The sequence below is a fragment of the Astatotilapia calliptera genome, chromosome 17, assembly GCF_900246225.1.
Source record: "Astatotilapia calliptera chromosome 17, fAstCal1.2, whole genome shotgun sequence".
Lineage (NCBI taxonomy): Eukaryota > Metazoa > Chordata > Actinopteri > Cichliformes > Cichlidae > Astatotilapia > Astatotilapia calliptera.
The window spans coordinates 21,903,316-21,924,438 of NC_039318.1; the positions used below are offsets into that span (position 1 = coordinate 21,903,316).

General features: G+C 40.2%; 1 protein-coding gene across 4 annotated transcripts in view; it reads right to left on the reverse strand.

The window, feature by feature from the left end:
- Positions 1 to 21,123, reverse strand: part of tmcc3 (transmembrane and coiled-coil domain family 3) — an 85,711-nt gene that overhangs the window by 31,123 nt on the left and 33,465 nt on the right. The window contains exon 1 of one of the 4 annotated variants that reach the window (XM_026147556.1): positions 4,412 to 4,896. The exons of the other annotated variants lie outside the window; for them this stretch is intronic. Coding sequence (XP_026003341.1) covers positions 4,412 to 4,414 — 3 coding nt within the window. The 5' untranslated portion in view covers positions 4,415 to 4,896. Of the gene's footprint in view, positions 1 to 4,411; positions 4,897 to 21,123 lie in introns of those variants that run through there. 4 annotated transcript variants of the gene reach the window in all.

A 21,123-nucleotide genomic window follows, 5' to 3' on the forward strand; every position in this document is an offset into this window, starting at 1 on the left:
GTTAAACCTTGAGGAAGACAATCCCCTTCTCTTTGCAGACACGAGAAAAAGAAGACTTGTAAACAAACGCTGCCTACAGGGAATACTGTCAGGAGCTCGGAGAAGGAAACACACCTTATCCCCTTCCTCTGGATCAAAGACACAAACGTCCAACATGAAGAGGAAGAAATATCTCCCTTTGAAAGTGATCTTGTGAGCAAAAGCTACTTGATGCAATAATCATAAACCTCTGTGCTTTTTCTTCTTGCTGTATTACAGTTAGACGTTAAACTGTGAAAAGATAAATCCAAAAATTTAAGTCAAGTGACCAAAGAATAAAGAAATATTTAAATCTAAAAACAAAAAGTCGAAAAGACAAAATTATCTGTGCAAATACTAGTGACGCAGGCGAAGAAGGAAAGGTGTTATTGAGGGAAATTGTGCAAGCTTCAGTGTTCAGACACTATACTCTTCAGCTACTAAGTGGAAAAATGTGCTTGAGGAAAGTGAATGAATATAACCTGTTAAGGAGCCTTAGGGAAAGGCTGTAAACTATGTCTGCGCCAGGCTGGATGTGAGGCATCGCTGGAAAGATCCTCAGTCGACCACAAGTATCCCCCGAGTGTTGTCAAATATAGGATAACAAGCGAGGATGTGGCGGCTTGCCTCCGGTCGCTGAACAGCTCACGAAAGGTGTCATGGGCTGAAAAATGCCTCGGTGTACCGGTGTACCACAGAGACGAGCTCCACAGTTGTGTATATGGGTGTCAGCTGGCCCCCAAATAAGAAAAAAAAATGGTGTTACCATTTTTTAGCTCTTTAACCAATCAAATTAAACCAAACTGAATAAGAAAACAGTGTCGCCTCTACACCTGTGAAAGTCATGGCTGTATAAAAGGCGAAGAAACTCATTTTATGTTAACAAGTGGCAACTTTGTGGGGCCGAAAAACAAAGCAAGGCAATCACCAAACACTCCGATTTTACAATGTTTAACTTTAGAGCAGGACAAAACATGTTTACAGCCCTCTACAAAAAAAATTTGCTTTGACCTGTTTGCATTGAGCCCTCCTTCATAACTACTCTACTGTGAGTGAATTTTTTTAATCCATTCTCATCCATTTGGATACTAGCAAGGTTGTATCAGCAGAGCAAGCCATAGCCAACCAGCATCTGCAGGAGAGTGATCTCACAAAAAACTCTTCTGTGAGGTACAAGTCACCAAGAAGTCTGAGCGTCAGTTTTGGTGAGTACTCAGTCATCTTGTTAGACTGTCTACCAAAAATACTCACTACACAAATTCTACTCACACTACATTTAAATTAAACCCATCTGCCACATTCTAGCAGACCTGCAAGGTGTATTTACTTTCTGCACAGACAACAAGACCAGTTAAATGCTCGGCAAATGATCTTGCTCTCTTAGCTGCTGTTCAATCGAGCTTTTTCAATGTGTATGGAAATCATTTGGCAAAGTTGGAAAAATATTTATAAATCTGATCTTCCCAAATCCTAACTCATAAGCAAAGCATCTTAAAACAAACCCTTCTTTCAGACTGTGCTAAACCCAAACACAAGCTATGAAATGGTACGAAGGTATTCGGTTGCATTCAAACCACACATCTAAATATTGTCAATAACATGGCGACAATGACTTTGAGGCTTCAAATGCAGGGTGGGTGTAGTCATTGTGGCCACAACCAGCTTTCACATACAGTCTATGGCTGTCACACAGATCTTAGCATACAAGTCAGCTTGATGTTTTTGTAAAGGACTTCACAAACTGAATCATGGAGGAATGTTTTTTCATGTCATGACATGTAGTCACAGGTTAAGGATTAGGAGGATTAGCACTGCAATCAAGTCAGCACGGCACTGTATGGTCATTTTACCCTCCCTCTGACAGGATGCCCCTGTCATTGAGGAATTTAAATGCACTTCCGAACAACAATAATTTCCGTTTAGGTTCTTATCTACACCACGAAATTTGTATATAATGGCAACACGTAATGACTTTACCTGAAATCAGTAAAACTGCAGACAGACCTGACAAACCTGCTCCACCACTAACTTCGTCTGTGGGCATGTATACGCTATCCTATTCCTTTAAAAACTGTCAACATTATGTGTCCAGATAATAAAACAATGCTGAAAGAACTTAAAACAGGGGTGTCAATCCCACAGTTTGGAGGCTAGAATTGAGCTGCCGAAGGGTTCGGTGCAGCCACTTTAATATTTAAAGAAAAATGCACTAATTTCCTGCAAAAGGATGGAAAATTAAAAGTATTTTTACATCTCAGACAAGCTGCTTGAATAATAAAGATTTAAAATACTATAAGTGAAGATTCTGTGACTTTTTACTGTGCACTAATAATTGCCATGACCATGTAATTACAGCCGACTCAATGAATGTATATTAGTGAGACAGATTGATGACATCTCAGGTAGTTCTACCCGAGGCTTGCTCGGGTAGAACTACAGAATATTACCTTCTGTTGTTCCGACTTTGCTGCTAGTCCAATTTTAATTTCAGTAAGGTTTCCAGTAACTATTGAAACAAGACTAACCTGATTAAACAGTTACAGTTCAATCATTCTCTCTTTCGGCCTCCAGGTTGCGGAAAACAGAAATCAACCTAACTGAACAGATAGGTTTCTTCTTCTTTTCCAAAGTTTGTGAGTAATCATGTCAAATAATCAAGATCTCACTATTGATCAAAATAACTGACGATTGATGTGAAGAACATGTGAACATATTTTATTTAACAGCGATAATCCCAAATTCCCCTCTAATAACCCCAATAACCCTTAAAGTGACTGATTTCAGATCAGATGCTGTTTTGAGTATTAATCACCTGCCTTTCCTGTCTCTTTAGGGGCTACAGGCTTCATATCAGACTCATAAATAATGGAGAAGAACATGAAAAAAAAGGCTCAGAGAATCTCCTTTCTTCCATATTCACACACTTATTACGAGTCTACATTGAAGCTGTACTGACTTTCATCATATTCCGCAAAAATCTACCGTGTGACTCTCTAGTGACTGAGTTTTCCAGCTGGGCCAGATTTTTTAGAAAGGTTTTACAGTTTTGGCTTTTGGATAGGGTAGATAACATTAAGGGTAAAGACTCAGGGAGTATTACATTGCATGAGATGTTTTAGGCTATAATGCAGAGAAAAGAAAGCATGTGGGTTAGATCCTATTTCTGCTTAACTGCTTTCCTTTTTGTTTTTCCAGCAGTTTGGCGCACGCCTTATTGCCAGATTGTGATGATTATTAAAGGTAAAAGCTGGTAAAAGCAGGCAGTCTTGATAATTATAGGCCTATAGCTTCACCCAGCAGACTTCAAGACAGTTGTGTGTAGCTACAAGACTTAAAACTTTAAAAGCAACATGAAGAAATCCAATGCATGCTGAATGCTTCTGAAAATCTTTGTGGGTTTATTGAGTATGATTTAGAATCCCACGCTACCAGTTCCAGCTCAGGAAACGCTGGTACAGATGTGTTTCAATTTAAATTCATAAGTATGAATTCATAAGAGGCCATCAAAACAATGGATAAAATAAATAAAAACTTCAGCTTCCAATTTAGCTGATCTCTCTATAAGACATATACAGATATTTTGACAGTAGTTTCTTTAGATCCTGGTGATAGTTTAAATCAAAAACAAAAAACAAAAACAGGAATGTATCTTTTTTACACAAGTTATTATGTAGGGCTTTAACTAGTATGGACCTATTTGAGTACAAATTGAACTGTATGTGAGTTTGACACCCCTACAATAAACGAAAGGTTTCATCTACTCAAGCATAAAATACATTTGTGTTTATCAAATAGCCATAAAAAACGGAAAATTGACAGACTAGTTTTCCCACTGGTATGCATCATGTCTGGATCAATAAAAACATCCCGTAGTGGAGTCAAAATTGCTTTAAAATTTTATTACAATAAGCTCCGTTCATCTGAACCAAACTCCATTAAGAAATCTGTCAATTTAACGCTCCCTAACATATCGTCAATATGATCAATAATCAATTTTTTAAAAAGGTAAACATTTCGGAAAATAATCGATTAAAGTATCAGACTAGTGCCGAATTCAAGAAAAGCTCCAAATGTTAAATAATGAGTGTGTAAATATTTTGTTTATGTACAGGATACACACAAATTCCAACAAGCAGGGGAAAAACTGGATTTTCTAAATGAAGTGTGACAAGGCACGTGAACACAATACATGACGGGACTAGTCGGCGAAAAGCTGACTGACAGCTGTTGGAAAGAGGAGGAACGCCAATTCATCCCAGTGACAGAAACTCGACGGTTATAAATAACTTATAAACTCTGGGGTGGAGATTTAGGCGGTCAGACAGCAAAACCGACAGTTTCACAGACGTTAGCTCGCTAACTGATTTCGTATTAGCAGAAAGGACATATTTACCATTTTACCGCCGCTGATTTGAGCGTATCCCTACTTCCAAACTTTTCTCCCCAGCAGCAGAGCCAGCTCCGGACATAATCTTCGGGCTCACACTGGCTCCCCTGTGCCGTTTCTCTCCGTGTGAAAATTAACCGTTAACACCGTCTGTGAACCACATGCCATCGGGGTTCCCTCGTCCACTTGATGCTGCTGCTGGAGGCCGACCAACGGCTACAAGCAACGGTGTGGTCCCCTCTCCTAACCAGCCCGCCGCGATAATCTTCCTAAAACCGGCGAGCAGTGGACACACAGCGTGTAACTACGCCCCGCCCACATTTTTACACAGAGGGAGGGGCTGGGAGGCATATCGAATACTCCCACTCTTATTAATTTATAATCCGAAACAGTGGGCCTCCTTGGTCTACCAGTGAGATCTGCTGGCTCTTTTTTTTTTACTCTCAACAATATCTTTATCAATATTTAATCATAATTAATATCAAGCATAACACAGTCCCAAAAGGAAATAAAGAAAAGTTTTCCTCTTATTCTGGGCTCCTTTATCTAATGGAAATTCTGGCCCAGGAAAACTAGGCCATGGGTCATCAAGTTACAAACAGGCTGCAGGGCACAAATGTTTGATGAAGCCTTTTTTAAAACATAAATAGTTAAAATCCTTCAGACTTTCCCTTATTCGTTGGAGATGTTGTCAACCGGCTATTGAGCATGAGAGTGGTCACATGACTCAAAATCATCAGGACTTCCTCCTAATCATCCAACCACATCCAGTAGATTAGTGTCCTTCCCTGAGCCTGCTTCTGTTGGAGATCTCTTCCCGTTACAAAGGAGTTCTTGCTCCCCAGTGTCACCAAGTGCTTTCTCATGGCAAATCAGCTAATTCGAGGGATTTTGTCCCTTTTGAAGTCGTACTCACAGTTGCAGCAACTTGAGAACCCATTTCGGTGTCACATTAAATGATAAAGATTTTTTTCCTTAAAATGTATCATTTTTATGATATCAACATAGTGTTTTTGATCATTTATATGTCTATGTGACAAATATGCTTGTAAACAAATTTTATGGTGAGCTCAGATAAACTTTCCTCCTTCAGCAGATAAATATGTGAAACCCATGACAGAGAGCAACAATCCACAGTAGGAAAATCTACATAAAACATAATTTTGACAGGACGATAAGGGGGCTTTATTCTAAATATAAGCATAACAACAATATACCGATGCAGTTTAATGCACAATATGCAGCAGATCTGCCACATATTCATCAGTCAATATTCATCATCAATCTTCATAGGAAGATTACAATGTGAGTTCTGTATATATACTGTATACAGTATATAATCCAGACCAGCACCACAGCGACACTAACTTCAATAATTAATGCACTGTATATTCAAATGATTAACCCTGTCAAGGTAGAAATTAGGGTTGAGCTGTTAGATTGATGGGATTAATCTTTTCTTTTTCTTGCCAGTAAAACTGACGTCAGAATGAATCCTCTCCAGATCTGTTTGAAAATATAGAAAACTCCTCTGCTGTGACTAATAGCATGTGTCTGATTTAGTGTTTTACATAAAATGGTTGAAATAACCCATCTGAGCCTCCGTTCCGTATGGAAACCCTACAAATCTATGCAAATATTCTTCAAATGACCAAACAGACTTTATTAATAGTGCATGTGAAGCGTATTTGAGTTATCGCTGGTAATGTACTTGTAGAATACATTACATTGTGAGAGACTGATTGCATATGAGTGTAAAATTATCAGAAAAAATAAGTTTCTATGCTGCTCGGTCCTTTCACACTAATAGAAGTTTCCAGTGCAGGATATTCTTACCCTTTGTGAATTTGCCACCTTTAACATGACCTGTGTTTTGCCAAAGTTCTTGTTTACACCTAGTGGAAACACAGTCACATGGATAATGTGATAGACATGACACCGGTTAGATGAATTACTCCTCAAAGGTCTTGGGATTGATTCATGAATGATTTAAAGGCACAGCAGCTCCAGTCTGGCCCCACTGATAAAGAAACCAATTAGGATGATCCGTGGCCTTGTCATGTGATCTGAGCCTACTGATAGTTTTCTGTCAAAGCGGACATTAAGAATTAATCCCTGCAATGTAAGTCCTCTGGCTGGCACTCGACCTCGCCCTGGACCTCCAATCTGGTGAAAAACACACCAGTATCCTTCCGGCGTCCCACTCTTCTGTCATTCTTTATCACTTTCTTCTCCCTTATGCGCACATGGACCTGAAGCCTAGTTTATGAGGATGCTGGGTGAGTCAGCGGGCTGTTAATCACCGTGACAAGTGTGTGTGCTGACAGGTTGGACGCCGTGAGGTTCGGTGATTCAGCCTGCAGGGGAGAACACAGCACCTGGCACTGAGGCAGCCTGCAGGCCACGAGCCCCCGTACTGAGGTGCAATGTGTTCCAAACAAATCACATCGCCTTATTTCCACGAGCGTGCACGTGCATCTTGGGGTCGTCATTGTATAGCTTCAGGATGAATCAATCCTGATGCACTTCCACTCCACTTCCCCTGAGTATTGACATACAAAATCCATTTGTGTGAAAAAGAGATAGCAGGCAGAGTTAATTGTGACATTTAATTAGGCACAGATTGGTGGCCTGTTTGTACTTTCGAATTCATTTGATTCAGGGCAAGCTTTATCTACAAGCTCACAAGCCTTTAAATACCATTAAGAGCAGACCTAATGGATATGTCCAACCTTGTGACACTTGCAAGACTGTAACAGAAAAACAGGTTAAGGAAGTGTTTCGATTTACTGCAGGAAAACCTCAAATGTATCCACATGGACACACGCATACACTCCGTCTTTATCTAAATATCTCCTTTGACTTTTAATAAGTGAGTAATAGAGCTACAAATCCAGTTATGTTTCCAAACCAGAGTCAGGTTACATCATTTTTTTAAAACTCCAGCATGTAAACCCCAGAGTTTCATATCATAAAATGATGCAAAACTTATTTTTGTGTCAAGGAAGCAAATATTTACATAATTTCTGCTGTTAATCACAAGATGCCATTGTTCTCTTCCCCCTCGAGCACTGGTCTTCCTGCTTCACTTCCTGCCTCCATCTCAGCTGGGGTATAACTTTAACCTCTGATGTACCAGAAACCTCCGGTACACTGATAACAGTCTGCGCTGTTTACTGGAGGTGAGTCTTTGGATTGCTTGGGTGAAGCAGGTTCCAGTGAGGCTTTTCAGGAACTGACTGAGGTCAGAAAATGATGCAGCCGCTCTGGAATGTTTAGCCGATGTGGTCGTAAAGTTCTAGTATTCCGCTGGTAGTTGTGGAATGTTTAAATTATGTTCACATGAGATTAGGCTGTTCTCAAGAATGAGTAAAAACTGGGCTCAGAGTATTCTCTTGAAACCATTGTCTGTAGAAACCATGCGCAACCTGACAGCTCGCCCAAAATGTCTATCGCCCCCTGGTGACTGGCTGCAGTAAAGGTCATGAACCCTGCCCCTTTTAAAGATGCCTACTGGCATTTACATCAGTCATCACATTGATTTGGGTTCAAGGGGTCATTTTTCCTCTCAGTTTGTTTTTAATTAGTAACTTGGTGCTCTAAAATTGGGGTATAGCTTCATGATGAGTGGCAGCTGCAGTAATGGAAAAACTTGCACATTTTTATTCAGCATTTCCAGACAGAGTAGGGTCACTGAAGGAGATCACAGCTGTCTGTTTCAAACTGAGAGTGTGAGTTGTTCTCTAGCAAACTGGACTAACCAGTACAAGGGCCTGAGGTACTGCTGCACTTTTATGTTAAGTTAAATATGGGATTTCTAAGCTAATCAATAAATTAACATCCTTAGCTAGCTAGCTAAGGCAGTCATTGGCTGAAACCCTGAAGGGATCAGAAGTGAAACGTGAGAGGAATTAAAGAAGATAGGGTCATAATTTTCACATTTGAAGCATCACTACATAGCTTGTGCGGAAAGTGGAAACAGGGGCCTCTGTGGCCACAGTCGGTAATTACAGGATTCTGGAGAAGTAATTTCCTGTGCAATCCTACGATTACATATTACAGCTATGTCAGATGCCTTTTGAGGTTTTCCCTAACGTTTTCTGGTTGTTAAATGTGATCAGATTTGAATCTGTGATCAGTGATCAGATTTAAAGTCCACATTAGGAGGTAGGATAAGTCCTGGGTGTATCAGGTAAAGGAACCTGGTTTACATTGCCTTTGGACTTTTGGATTTAATACTCATTTTTTAATTTTTCCTTCTCACCTTTTTGGTTCGGATGGCCGTTCAGAAGAACAACCATCCGGACTGCAGAGGCAGCAGAGAGATACATTCCAGAGCATTCATCGAATGTATCTTTCATCATCGGTTAGGAAAAGCTTGTGGATTGGCTTAAGATATGCCTAAATGGCAAAACTACACTACTAAGAAAGGGTACAATGCTTTTAACTGCAACAAACATAGAATGATCATTTCAGCTCAAACCAGAAATATAAGGTTGCTTTCAACTCATTGCATATTGTAGTTAGTCAGGATCCATTGGCATCACATTTTATTTCACTGGGCAGTGCTTCAGTGCAACTCTTTAACATAAGGGTCTTCACATCTAAAATAGATTACATTACAGTTAAATCCCTTCTTGCTTTATAACTATTGTAACTGTAGTAAAGACTAAGTAAAGATGAAAAAGTTGCAGCAGAAGGTGAAAGTTTACCATGTATTTTGTGTATTTTGAACCAAACCATATCATTTAATATACCTAACCACATAGTTTTGGTCCCTAACCACACAGGAACTCAAAAAGTTGAAATATTGTTGTGCTAGACAGGTCAGAAACTCCTGTCCTGTGGGTGGAAGTCCTGTGATCATTGTCACCGTCATACTTTCTTACGGAGACTTTGAATTTGCTTTTTAATACTTGTGGAGAACCACCCTACATGTCAAAATAATAAAATGTGTGATGCCAAGAGAATCTGACCCATCTACAGTACGTGATAAACTGAGAATAAGAATATGTCTCTATTCTACTTTCCACAGCAACAGTCAGCTCGGTGTTACGTGTGCTTCAGCTGAATGATATTCATTAGTTTACCCACTGTTAGTACTTATTCACCCCCAATAACTCAAGGGCATTTAATCATTGTCACAAGAAGCAATATAAAAAAGATGCAACTCCCACTGAAAACTGCCACGTCAACACAATACAAGAAAATCAACACTATCATGAAAACGAAGGTCTACCACAACATCTTACTGCAACATGAAATCCCTCGTGCCCTGAACCTGTCACAGCGCGGTGCGCTGGTGTGTTAGTTAGAGCAGGCCAAGAGCAGACAAAGGCAAGGAGACGTGACATGACTTAACAAAAGGCGAGCCTTTATTATGGCTGATGACAGAAGGCAAAAACAAAAGCTAAGACGAGTGCAGGCAAGACAACTAAACTGGAAAACAGACTAAGAAAAACCCATGAAACTGAGATAAAGCTATGAAACTTCAAGAACTAATTCTATGACTGTGAGAACTGTGCCGACTATGACGAGGCATCACTGGGAAGGTTACACAGATGACGTGACACAGACTGAATGAAACACAGAGACTAAATACACATAAGGGATGATCAAGGGAAGTGGCCACACATGGGAGCACAGCTGACACACATGAAACTAATGACAGGACAGGGGAAGTGAAACTAAATACAATGAACAAAGAACAGAGGACTCTTTCAAAATAAAACAGGAAACATGATGAGACAGACCAAACAACATGGGATGACAACATGAGACATGGAACACAAAGGGCAAATGAGACTAAGATCCAGTGGAAGGAGAAATGAGGAGATCCAATAAACAGAACTAAGGCTGAACAACTTAGGGGTTTAAGAGAGCTAGATGAGCTTAACCCAAACAATAAATGACAAAACACAAAGACTCAAGTTCTAACTGACAATGCAAAAGCAACTTAACATTTTCCCATACTAAAAACAGAAATACACAATATATAATGAACTCAAAATGCTGGGTCACAGACCCAGCCATGACAGAACCCAATTGGTCTTGGGTTCATTTACCAACAAGACAATGACCCAATTATAATATATAATGACCCAAGCCTTTGGGAACAGCTAGAAAGTATCTAGAGTTTAATATCAAAATAGAAACTATTGAAATGCTGATAAAAACTGCTGTTATCAAGGCCAAAGAAGGCCACACAAAATGTTAAATGTTAGTTGGTTAATGTATTTTACTAAGAATCATTTAGCTTTTCTGGTATAGCAATTCTCAATTTACCGGTCGGTCTACGTCCCTACCCTCACCTATGGCCACGAGCTGTGGGTAGTGACCGAAAGAACGAGATCGCGGATACAAGCGGCAGAAATGAGCTTCCTCCGAAGGATGGCTGGCCTCTCCCTTAGAGAGAGGGTGAGAAGTTCGGCCATCCGGGAGGGGCTCAGAGTAGAGCAGCTGCTGCTCCACATAGAAAGGAGCCAGCTGAGGTGGTTCGGGCATCTGACAAGGATGCCCCCTGGGCGCCTCCTGGGTGAGGTGTTCCAGGCATGTCCCACCGGGAGGAGGCCCCGGGGCAGACCCAGGACACGCTGGAGAGATTATATCTCTCGGCTGGCCTGGGAACGCCTTGGTATTCCCCCGGATAAGCTGGAGGAGGTGGCTGGGGAGAGGGAGGTCTGGGCCTCTTTGCTTAGGCTGCTACCCCCGCGACCCGGCCCCGGACAAAGCGGATGAGGATGGTATAGCACAGGGGTCACTAACAGGCGGACCGGGGTCCGAGTCCGGACCCAGTCGCCATCCTATATGGACCCGGACCTATAGTTAACAAAATATTAAATTATATTTAATTTTGACGGGGCGATTCAATTTCAAGCGGTAACCTTACATTGTATTAGACCAAGGAACATACAAACCAATTGTGTGCGAGTTAAGCCACCCACGTGACACTAGTTAGCCAATCACATCTGCGCATTCAAGGCGATCGCAACGCTGAGTGCAGACACAGACAGACAGAGGAAAGAGACGGTGAGAGGTGAATGACAAGCGAGACGATTAACGATACAGTGAGACAAGACGTGAGCGGGAGTCACAAGAGGTAAAACAACTATGGCGCTTTCAAAAAAGAGAAAAGTAGACACCGAAAATAGAACTTTCAAGACTGAATGGACTGACGCATATATGTTCATTCTTCCGGCCGCAAGCAGCAAGCCAGTGTGTCTCATATGTTCAGAAACCGTGGCACTGATTAAAAGTGGCAATGTCAAACGCCACTATGAGACAAAGCACAAAGCTTTTGAACAATCATACCCACCCAAGTCTGAACTCAGGTCCCAGAAAATTAGCAGTCTCAGAGCCCAATATGATCAGTCCACAAGGATCTTAACCAGTTCTTTCACCGCCCAACAACGTGCTCATGAATGTTCCCTCAGAGTTGCTTGGATTTTAGGTCAACACAAAAAGCCCTTTGCAGGTGTTGTCAAAGAGTGCATGAGTGCAGTAGCAGAAACATTACTTGAGGGTAAACAAAAAGAAGAGCTTCATGACAAAATAAAGCAAATACCTATGTCAGCATCAACAGCCACAAAGAGAAGTGAATTATTAGCTCAGGATGTGCTATCCCAGCTGGAAGAAGCTATTCATAAGACACCATGTGTAGGCTTGGCTGTAGATGAGTCCACTGATGTGTCTGACAATGCTCAGCTGTTAGTTTATGTAAGGTTCTTCAACAATGATAAGAAAGAGTTCTGTGAAGACCTGCTAGGTGTAACTTCCCTTCACAGCACTACAAGAGGAGAGGATATTTACCTGGCCATTAAGGAAATGTTAACAAAGCGAGGAATAGAGCCAAACCAAGTGGTTTCAATAACCACAGATGGAGCCCCTGCTATGATGGGGAGAGAGAAAGGAGCTGTAGCAAGAATGAAAGAGGACAATCCCGAGCTAATCTCTTATCATTGCATTATTCATCAGTCAGTGTTATGCTCCACCCTGTCAGACGAGTATGCTGAGGTGATGAAAACAATGATGAAAATGATTAATTTTCTCAGGGCATCTTCTTCTTGTCAGCATTACATGCTCAGGGAATTTCTCAGAGAAGTTGATGCACACGCTGATGATCTTCTGCTTCACAACAATGTGAGATGGCTTAGCAAAGGCAGGGCATTGGAGCGATTTTGGTCCATCAGAAGTGAAGTAGCAGCTTTCTTGGAAGAGCTGGAAAGTCAAAAAGCAACAAACTTTTCTCTCTTTTTAAATGATGGGAAAAACATGGATATTGTGGCCTTTTTGGTTGATATCACTTCACACCTGAATGAACTGAATTTGAAGCTGCAGGGCAAGGACAATTCAATTTGTGAACTGATGACAGCTGTCCGCTGCTTTCAGAGGAAACTTGAAGTGTTCAAAGAAGACCTGCAAGGAGACTATGCACACTTCCCAACAGTGAAGGAACAGGTTCAGGGACAGAGAGATGTGTCCTCTTTTGTTGACTTTGTTGATAAGCTGATTGAAAACTTCAGCAAACGTTTTGATAGCTTCAGCTTTGGACAGCAGCTCACCATGTTCATAAAGAACCCATTTGCCATCACTGATGTCAGAGGGTTCTCAAAGGAAGTCACACAGCACTTCAAGTGGGCAAATGCTGGGCCTCTTCAAATGCAACTAATTGATCTCCAAGCAGATGTGGCCCTGAAAGAGCAGTTTGGAAGAACTGAACCTGCCACTTTCTGGCCCCAATTGGTCTCTGAGACAGCTTTCCCAAATCTGAGGAAAGTAGCCCTGTACATCTTGACCATGTTTGGCTCCACATACAGCTGTGAGGCAGCTTTCTCCACAATGAACATAATAAAAACTAAATATCGTTCCAGGATCACCAATGAGCACTTACACATGTGTATGAGAATGGCCCTGACACCATTCCAGCCCAGATTTAAAATTCTAGTAGAGCGAACTAAAGCTCAGTTCTCTCACTGAACAACAGAAAGTTGGGACGTGGAATATAAGGGGGTGAAAGAAAGAGAAACTGTAAAATTGTTAAAATGTTTTGAGGTTATCTGTTGAAAATGTATTGAGACTGTTTAGTCGAGATGTAAAATGTAAAGAAAAAGGGAAACTTTTTTTTTCTGAAATTAAGCACTTTGTTTTAAGATGCACAATTTAGCCATTTTATTTATTTTCTCTAATTCATTTTAAACAGCAGCCCTATTTCTAATGTAGGCCTACTGTGTGTTTCAGTGTTAACAATAAATTTTGTTGAAATGTTTTAACTTGTATTTTCATTGATTTGACAGTCTATTGTTCATACGTTCAGATATAAATGAAAAAAAAAAAAAAAGGTTGCTTCTCTATCACAATCATAACGTAAGTTAGACATTATGATGTCCCGGACCTCTGCTTGAGAAGATTTTCTCCAACTGGACCTCCTCAAATTTTAGTTTAATACCCCTGGTATAGCAATTCTGGTATGCTCTACCAGAGAAGAGCAGCACATCCTGATAGTCTTGTCATTGTTTTGAAATTTGGTTTTCAACCCTGTACCACACTGGTGACTTGACTGACGTTAATGCTAGCACAGTATGTCACTCGATCCCTGTATAAACGCCTCCAGCGTTAATGCCCATTACTTCAATGCCAGTAAAATTGACGTCAGAGCTAATATCAGTTCCCATACCTCACTATCGTGTAACCTCCGTCATACAATGAGCGTATGAGAATGTGACAGACGGAGGGAGAAAGCGAGAGAGGAAACTGGGAGTTAAGTGACACACAGCTGTCCTGATTCGGCCTGATTATTGCTGCGTCTCTGAGTCAAACAGGAAGGGAAACTTTCCGCAGAGGAGACTGAGAGCTCTCAAACATGACTCTGTGGGAAGAAACGTCTATTTGCTTCTCCATTTCCTTTGTTCCTCAAAAGATATCGCTGACATACAGAGACACACACTTTTATATACTCTCAAATCACATAATGTTTCAAAAAATGTATTTTTCAACACCAAAGAGAAATGAAGCATGTGAGTATCATGCCAACTAACTGATACCATATCGCCCAGAGCTCCAGGAATAAAGACATTAAGTGGAGAGGATTTCATTAAGATCTTGAATAATTCACAGCTATGATTCCCATCTAATGTCTGGTATCGCTGTTACGTAGAACAACTAATGTGTTCATAACTGTCAGATGGGAATGTGGCTACATCCAGACGAGCAGAGGCAGGAAGCTGCAGGCCACTGCTGTGTGCATCACTTATCTTTTCTCCAAGGTGTCAGGAGGATAAGGGGAGAGCGAAGACAGTTTAATTGAGCGCTGATTAAAGTTTAATTGATTCATTTCAGTCTGAATCTATTAAGTAGGATGGAGATGCACACAGATTTCTCTTGAGTAGCTGGAGCAATGAAGTTGGACACATTTTCCTTCACAGTGATTGATATGCAGCATTTATATGGCTGCTTGTGCACAGATGGGTGACAAATTAAAGGCATTTTAAAAAAGAAGTGTTTGACCCCTGCAGCGGGGAGATATGCTGTCCCTGTCACGCTCTGAGAGACATCCTAGTTTTGGTCTTTTATGTTAGAGGGAAGCCAATCCTTTTTATACTGATAAGCGTGATCTCTTCCAGGATAACATTCATCGGGAATAAATGGTAACAGAAAGGCTTGATGAGGATGATGTGATTTGTGTGCTCTAACCAAATCTCGACCCTACTGCAAACACATGGGAGATTTTGGACTGATCCGTTATTGAGCTCAGTGCACAACAGGTGGGTGAAATGAACAAATATGTGAGTCTTTATTTGGCTTTTAATTAAAAACCAATAACACAAAGTCCAAGGGATCGAAGAACTAAATAGGAATTCACAGAAGGAAGAATAGATAGAGGAGGCAAGTGAATGCTTCACATCACTCACAATATTGTCTGCTTTACTCCACACACTGTCCCTATAAATGCTTTGCCTTGGCAATGCAATTCCCAGCAACTTTCCTTTTCTGTGCCTCAGAAGCATTTCCAAACTCAACCTTCTGAGTAAATAACAGAATCACGAAATAACACACCAAACCAAAAAGACTTGTGGCTGGCAGAAATGCTTTTTTTCCCATGTGGTGGCAACAAGCTTGCATAAGGTGTGGGAAATAAGCTTAAAACAATCTCACAGGGGGAAAGATGGGACTGTATATACGTCAGGCTGTTTAGACACGGGTCAAACCAATCAGGGCAGGGTACAAAACGACATACAAGAAAAAAGCATTTTATCAAAATAAAACGAGAAGTAGAAATAAGGTAGACAAAGGAGCTATCAGAGAGGAGACAAAGAAAAAGACACTGGGAAAATATGGACACAAGAATGAAGATCTATGAAGCGAAATCAAAATATAAAAAGATTAAAAGAAACCAGGACCATGAAAGTTGGACCCCACTGATCATGAGAAACACACAGTTAGGGACTAACTTTTGATCGACTGGTGTTATTTCCCACAGCAGTGTTTGTTTTTGCACTGGCACTGAAACCTTTTTTGATTTATTTGAAAATGAATCTTTACAACAGGTCTATTATGCAGCACAAACTGCACTGGTGACTCACTGTTACCAGAGATTTGCACTGTCCAGTAAAGCAGTAGCTGCCACAAGTACAGGTTGTTCAACAACGCAAAACAGCATTTTTCAAGCTTTTATGCATTTAGCAAAGTGAGAACATTTGTTGTGAGTCTTTAATTGGCACAAAGTCTTCAGATCTTACTTAAGAGCACCGTTTCATTGTGGATTACAAATCGGAGCAGGATGTAGATTAGAAAGTGCAGAACTGTCAATTACAGAAAGTAATTCTCCAAGTATACCAAGGCAGAAGAGGAAAACACACAAACATTCTCTGTAGCTGACTTCTCGTATTTTAAGTGTGATGAGATATTTTGACTAGAAACAAGACAAATATTCTTAAATCTGACAAAAGTTTCTTGTTTTGAGAAGAAGAAAAAAATCTGCCAGTGGGGTGAGCAAAAGTTGCTTGACTAGAATTGTTAAAACTAGCAAATGAATCTATGCCTTTTAACTAGACAAAAGTATCTAAATGTTATGCTTAAATGAAGAAAATTTGACTTATTACAAGGAAAGAGACTGAATGGTTTCTTTCTCGATTGAGTTAAATATAAGAATTAAATCTCAACTCTGAGAACAATAATTAGAAAAAAGTGCTGAGAATAAGACACCATCTGTTCAAAAAGCTACAAAAAAATATGGGACTTTATCTTAAAGCAAAACATCAGAAGCACTCTTATTTTTTGAACTTTTATTGACACAGCAAAAGGTCAGTAACTCAACTTTAACAGTACTGAGGTCTAATTCCAGGAGACTCATGTCTAACATTACCTACATTTGAGCAGGGTGTAACATGGCCACTGTAAGGAGTGCATATTCCAGATACTCTTAACAGGAATAATAACAGTGTAAAATACTCATGACTAAATGTATCAAACATACATTTTGCTCTTACTTCACATTTTAATATTTTTAATGATAACATTATTAGGTTTTTAATGTCCCTTACTGCAGAATAAAGATTTCTTATGAAAGTTTGGTTTGGTTTTGTTTTTATCTTTAGCTCCATTCTAAGAAAATGACCAGTTTCAAGTGTCCTCAGTGTAGGACACATACAGGATGCCATGCTGAAATGTAAAGCACTTACAATAGAAGCCACCAGAAACAAATTATTCCAGCCTAATTGATGACATTTATGGCATTTGTTTTCTGTGCTGACTGATATGCTGCTCAGTGCTTTGCTGCCTGCTTTTAAATCAGATGTCACTCTGAACATAAACACAAGCTACATGTGATGTCTCTGATGTGTATCTGTTTCTACCCGTGCTGATGCTAGCATGACTAAAGCTAGCCAAGCAGCAGTAAATATGTGAAGCAAGGCAGAAGGATATACTCATCAAACAAACAGGATCATAAGAATATAAAACCACGAGCACTACAAATGTAACAGAAATATGTTGACATAAAATGGCATGTTATTTGAAATCTACACGAAACAATGACACAACTACTTTTTTTCAATTTTTTCAATTTATTTATTTTTTACCAATTGTCCAAATTAGTCTGTGATTGGCCTTAGTGTGACAGAAATCATATTTATATACAACTAAATATGACTCAGCAAACATGTTTTAAATGGATGATTCCTCACTTGATGACGAATGATCCATTTCCATATTTGCTGAGTCTTAAATTTGATGTCAGTGAACTTTTCAGTGGTTGGTGTTAAAAAAAAGCCCCCAAATCCCCTATGAGCAAGCACTTGGCGACAGTGGAGAGGAAAAACTCCCTCTTAATAGGGAGAAACCTCTGACAGAACCGGGCTCAGGAAGGGGTGGCCTTCTGTCTTGACCGAGAGGGGTTCAAATGTTCACTGACAATTTAGTTGTATATAAATATGATTTTTAGGACTTGATGTTGACACCAATTATGTGAAATTGGGGACGCGCACAGTTCCGCTTCTTCTTGTTCTTCTTCTTACTTGGCGGAATCTCTGGCAGGCTCTTGACTTCAGTCTTGAGTTCAGCCACCTTGACATTGAGCATTTTCTGTTTGTCTTGTACACTTTGCAAAGATTCCTGTACAGAAAATGCAGCTGACTCTTCTTTTTCTATCTTCTGTTGTTCTGTGGTGTCTTTTTCTTTCTGAGGCTCCTGCAGAGACCTTGCAGTGGATGGCCGTGAGTCCTCTTTTTCCATCTTGTCCTGTTGTCCAGTCTCGTTTTCTTTCGGAAGCTCAAATTTGTGCATTTCATTTGCAGCAGTGGAATTTTGTTCTTTGTGCTGCTGTGGGATTTTAAGTGAGGAAGCTTTGGCCCCTTTCAGCTCTCGCTCCAGAGACTCTAGCTTCAAATCATGAAGGGCCTTGTTGGGGCAGAGCTGGGATTTCAGGTCACTGATTTCCAGGTTGAGTGTCTCCTGCTCCTGCCTATGTTTAACGGCCTGCTCTTCAAGCTGATTTTGAGCTGCTAGGAGCTGTTTCTGGAGCATCTCAATCTGCTCTTGCTGAATCCTACATTTGAGCTCAAATTCAGCCTCCTTAGAGGACTTCAGTCCTACAGAGTCAGTGTGTGAAGCCTCTGTGGTTGGAGTGGCAGACTCCACACACTGCTCTGTGGTAGGGTGGCTGATTTGGTCCTGCAGGGTAGCAATCACCTCATCCAATATGACCATAGCTTCATTGTCACTCACGAGAGTGTCTGTCTCACTGATGTCATAGGGCTTATTACTAGAAGCCTCTTCCAGCTGCTCTATGAGGCCTTTGATCGTTTCCTCGTGATTTTGCTCGTTCTCGTGAATTTCTTCACGAAGTTTGTTCACCTGAAGCTGGTGATAAGAGGCCCTCTTGTTTGCACCTACCATTTTACCGTAAAGGTCGTTCTGATGGTATTGGGAGGCTTCCAGTTGGTGTCTGAGAGCAGCAATCTCGTGCCAGGGATTAAACGGGGGTCTAAATGTGGGAATGGGTTGATATTGCCAAGTCCCTCCATTAGGCACAGGGTTTGGTCTGCTGGGGTTCTTCCCATTTCTCTCTCTCTCCATGTCCTCCTTTGCATTTGAAATGGGGAGCATTTCTTCATTTTTTGGGTTTGCTCCATCAGCCGTGCTGTTTTGAGCTTCAAGAAGAGCCCGGGCATATGCCCGAGTAATTGCTCTTCTTGGTTCTTCAGCCACTCTTTTCTGTTTTTGCTTTTTTTGTTTCTTTGGTTTCACAACCGTTTCCTTTGGTGGTTGTGCCACAGGAGACTTTTTAGTATTTGGTTGTGCGGCTTTATCAACCTCAGGTTTTGGTGTGATGACCATTTCTATTTTTGCTTCTGCCATTGTAGATGCGTCAGCGTGTGCGTGTGCGTTTCTCTGCGTCCGCCTTGTCTTTGTTTTAACAACCAGGTTGCTTTGTGTTTCTGCCATCCGAGATCCACTAAAGTCGGTTGAACGTCTCCCCTATTTATAGGGTTTTCCAGTAGAATGTGCACTGTGACATCACAGGCTGTTCCTGTGATGCGCTGTTCCTTTGAAGTGCCATGATTGGAACAATTCAAAATAAAATGCCCACAAACCTAATGTAAAGGAAAGGCTTTTATTTTGTAGCACATACTGAATTAACACTATAAAAGCTACTCTACAGGAATTGCAGTAAAAAATAAAACAAAAGCAAAATATGTTTTTTAAATGGTTGTTAAAAAAACTAACCAAAGTAGAAGACAACTGTTTAGTGGAAAGTATTCGACATTCTAGAGATTCTCAGGCATAATAACTTCTTTCATAATTTAAACAAGGACAGGTAGAAAACGTTCATATTTAGTGAAAGATATTTATTAACATTATCCAATGAGAGTTACTGAATGTCTGTAGGCAGTGAGATCTTGGTGGTTGATGAGGCGACAGAATGTCATCTATGTTTGGTTTTAAATTCAGTTTCAATGCTGAATCTAAGAAACAACAGACTGCAGAGGGAGACTTTAATAGAGGTTTACTAACTCTTACTATCATATACATTGTGGAAAAATCTGTCTTTATTTAGCATAATATATTTGTTATAAGCACTAAATATGTTTTATGATTAACTGATGAACACTAACGTACCAAGCTGAAAATTCAGCTCACCAGTCAGCAGCTTATATTCACAAAAAACAGATAAATCTGCGATCCATGCAACTCTAACCAGCCAACAAAAACATGTGTTCATAATACAAAACAAGTTTACTTTGTGAAATGTTAAAAGGTACAAAAAATAAAACAATAAAATAAAACAATATGTTTTCAAGACTTTTTCACAAGTTCCTATATCTCACTGAAATGTTACTCTGTAGCTGATTTCTTGTATTTCAAGTGTGATGAGAAATTTTGACTAGAAACAAGACAAATATACTTGATAAGAGTTTGAGTTTTTGCAGTGTATATGCAGCAGAGGTTTTATGACTTCATGGAAGTAGTAGTCAGACTTTGAGTACAATTACCAAATGTTTCCTGACTTATGGACAGCCCACAATGCTTCACAATTAGCCTTCAAGTCACGCCTTTGTTTTTAGCATTTTATACCACTAAAGAAAGGAAATGCAGGGGATATATCCATGGAACATATAGAACAGATGCATCCGTCTCTCCTGATAAAAGCATAAAAGAAGCAGAGGATTCTCATTCTGTTCAAATGAGTCTTTTCCCCAACATAATACACCACAAATATGATTTATGAGTTCATAAAATCTCTGAATCTTCCTTGGAAAACAGCATTATTCTCTCTCTCTCTCTCACTCACTCACTCACACACACACACACACACACACACACACACACACACACACACACACACACACACACTCACACACACACACACACACACACACACACACTGCTGTGATTTTAGTCAGTATCTGCACAGCACCCCTTCCTCTCATGTGGCGCCACATGGACGCGGTCAGGTAGATATGAAACAGCCAGAGGGAACAATTGAAGGAGGAGGAGGAGGTCTGATGTTTCCTCTCCAAACAACTTTAATCAAAGTAAGCCGTGAGCCACCAGTTTGAACAAGTCTGTAAACTATTTTCTTTTTAGGTATTTTAGCTTAAATAACATAATTAAAGATGTCCAAAGTTCTTATAAATTATAAATCTAAAACACACACACATTTTTTTTGTTTTTGTGTTTATTTTTACATATATTTGCCATCAATTCATGCTAAATTTGTG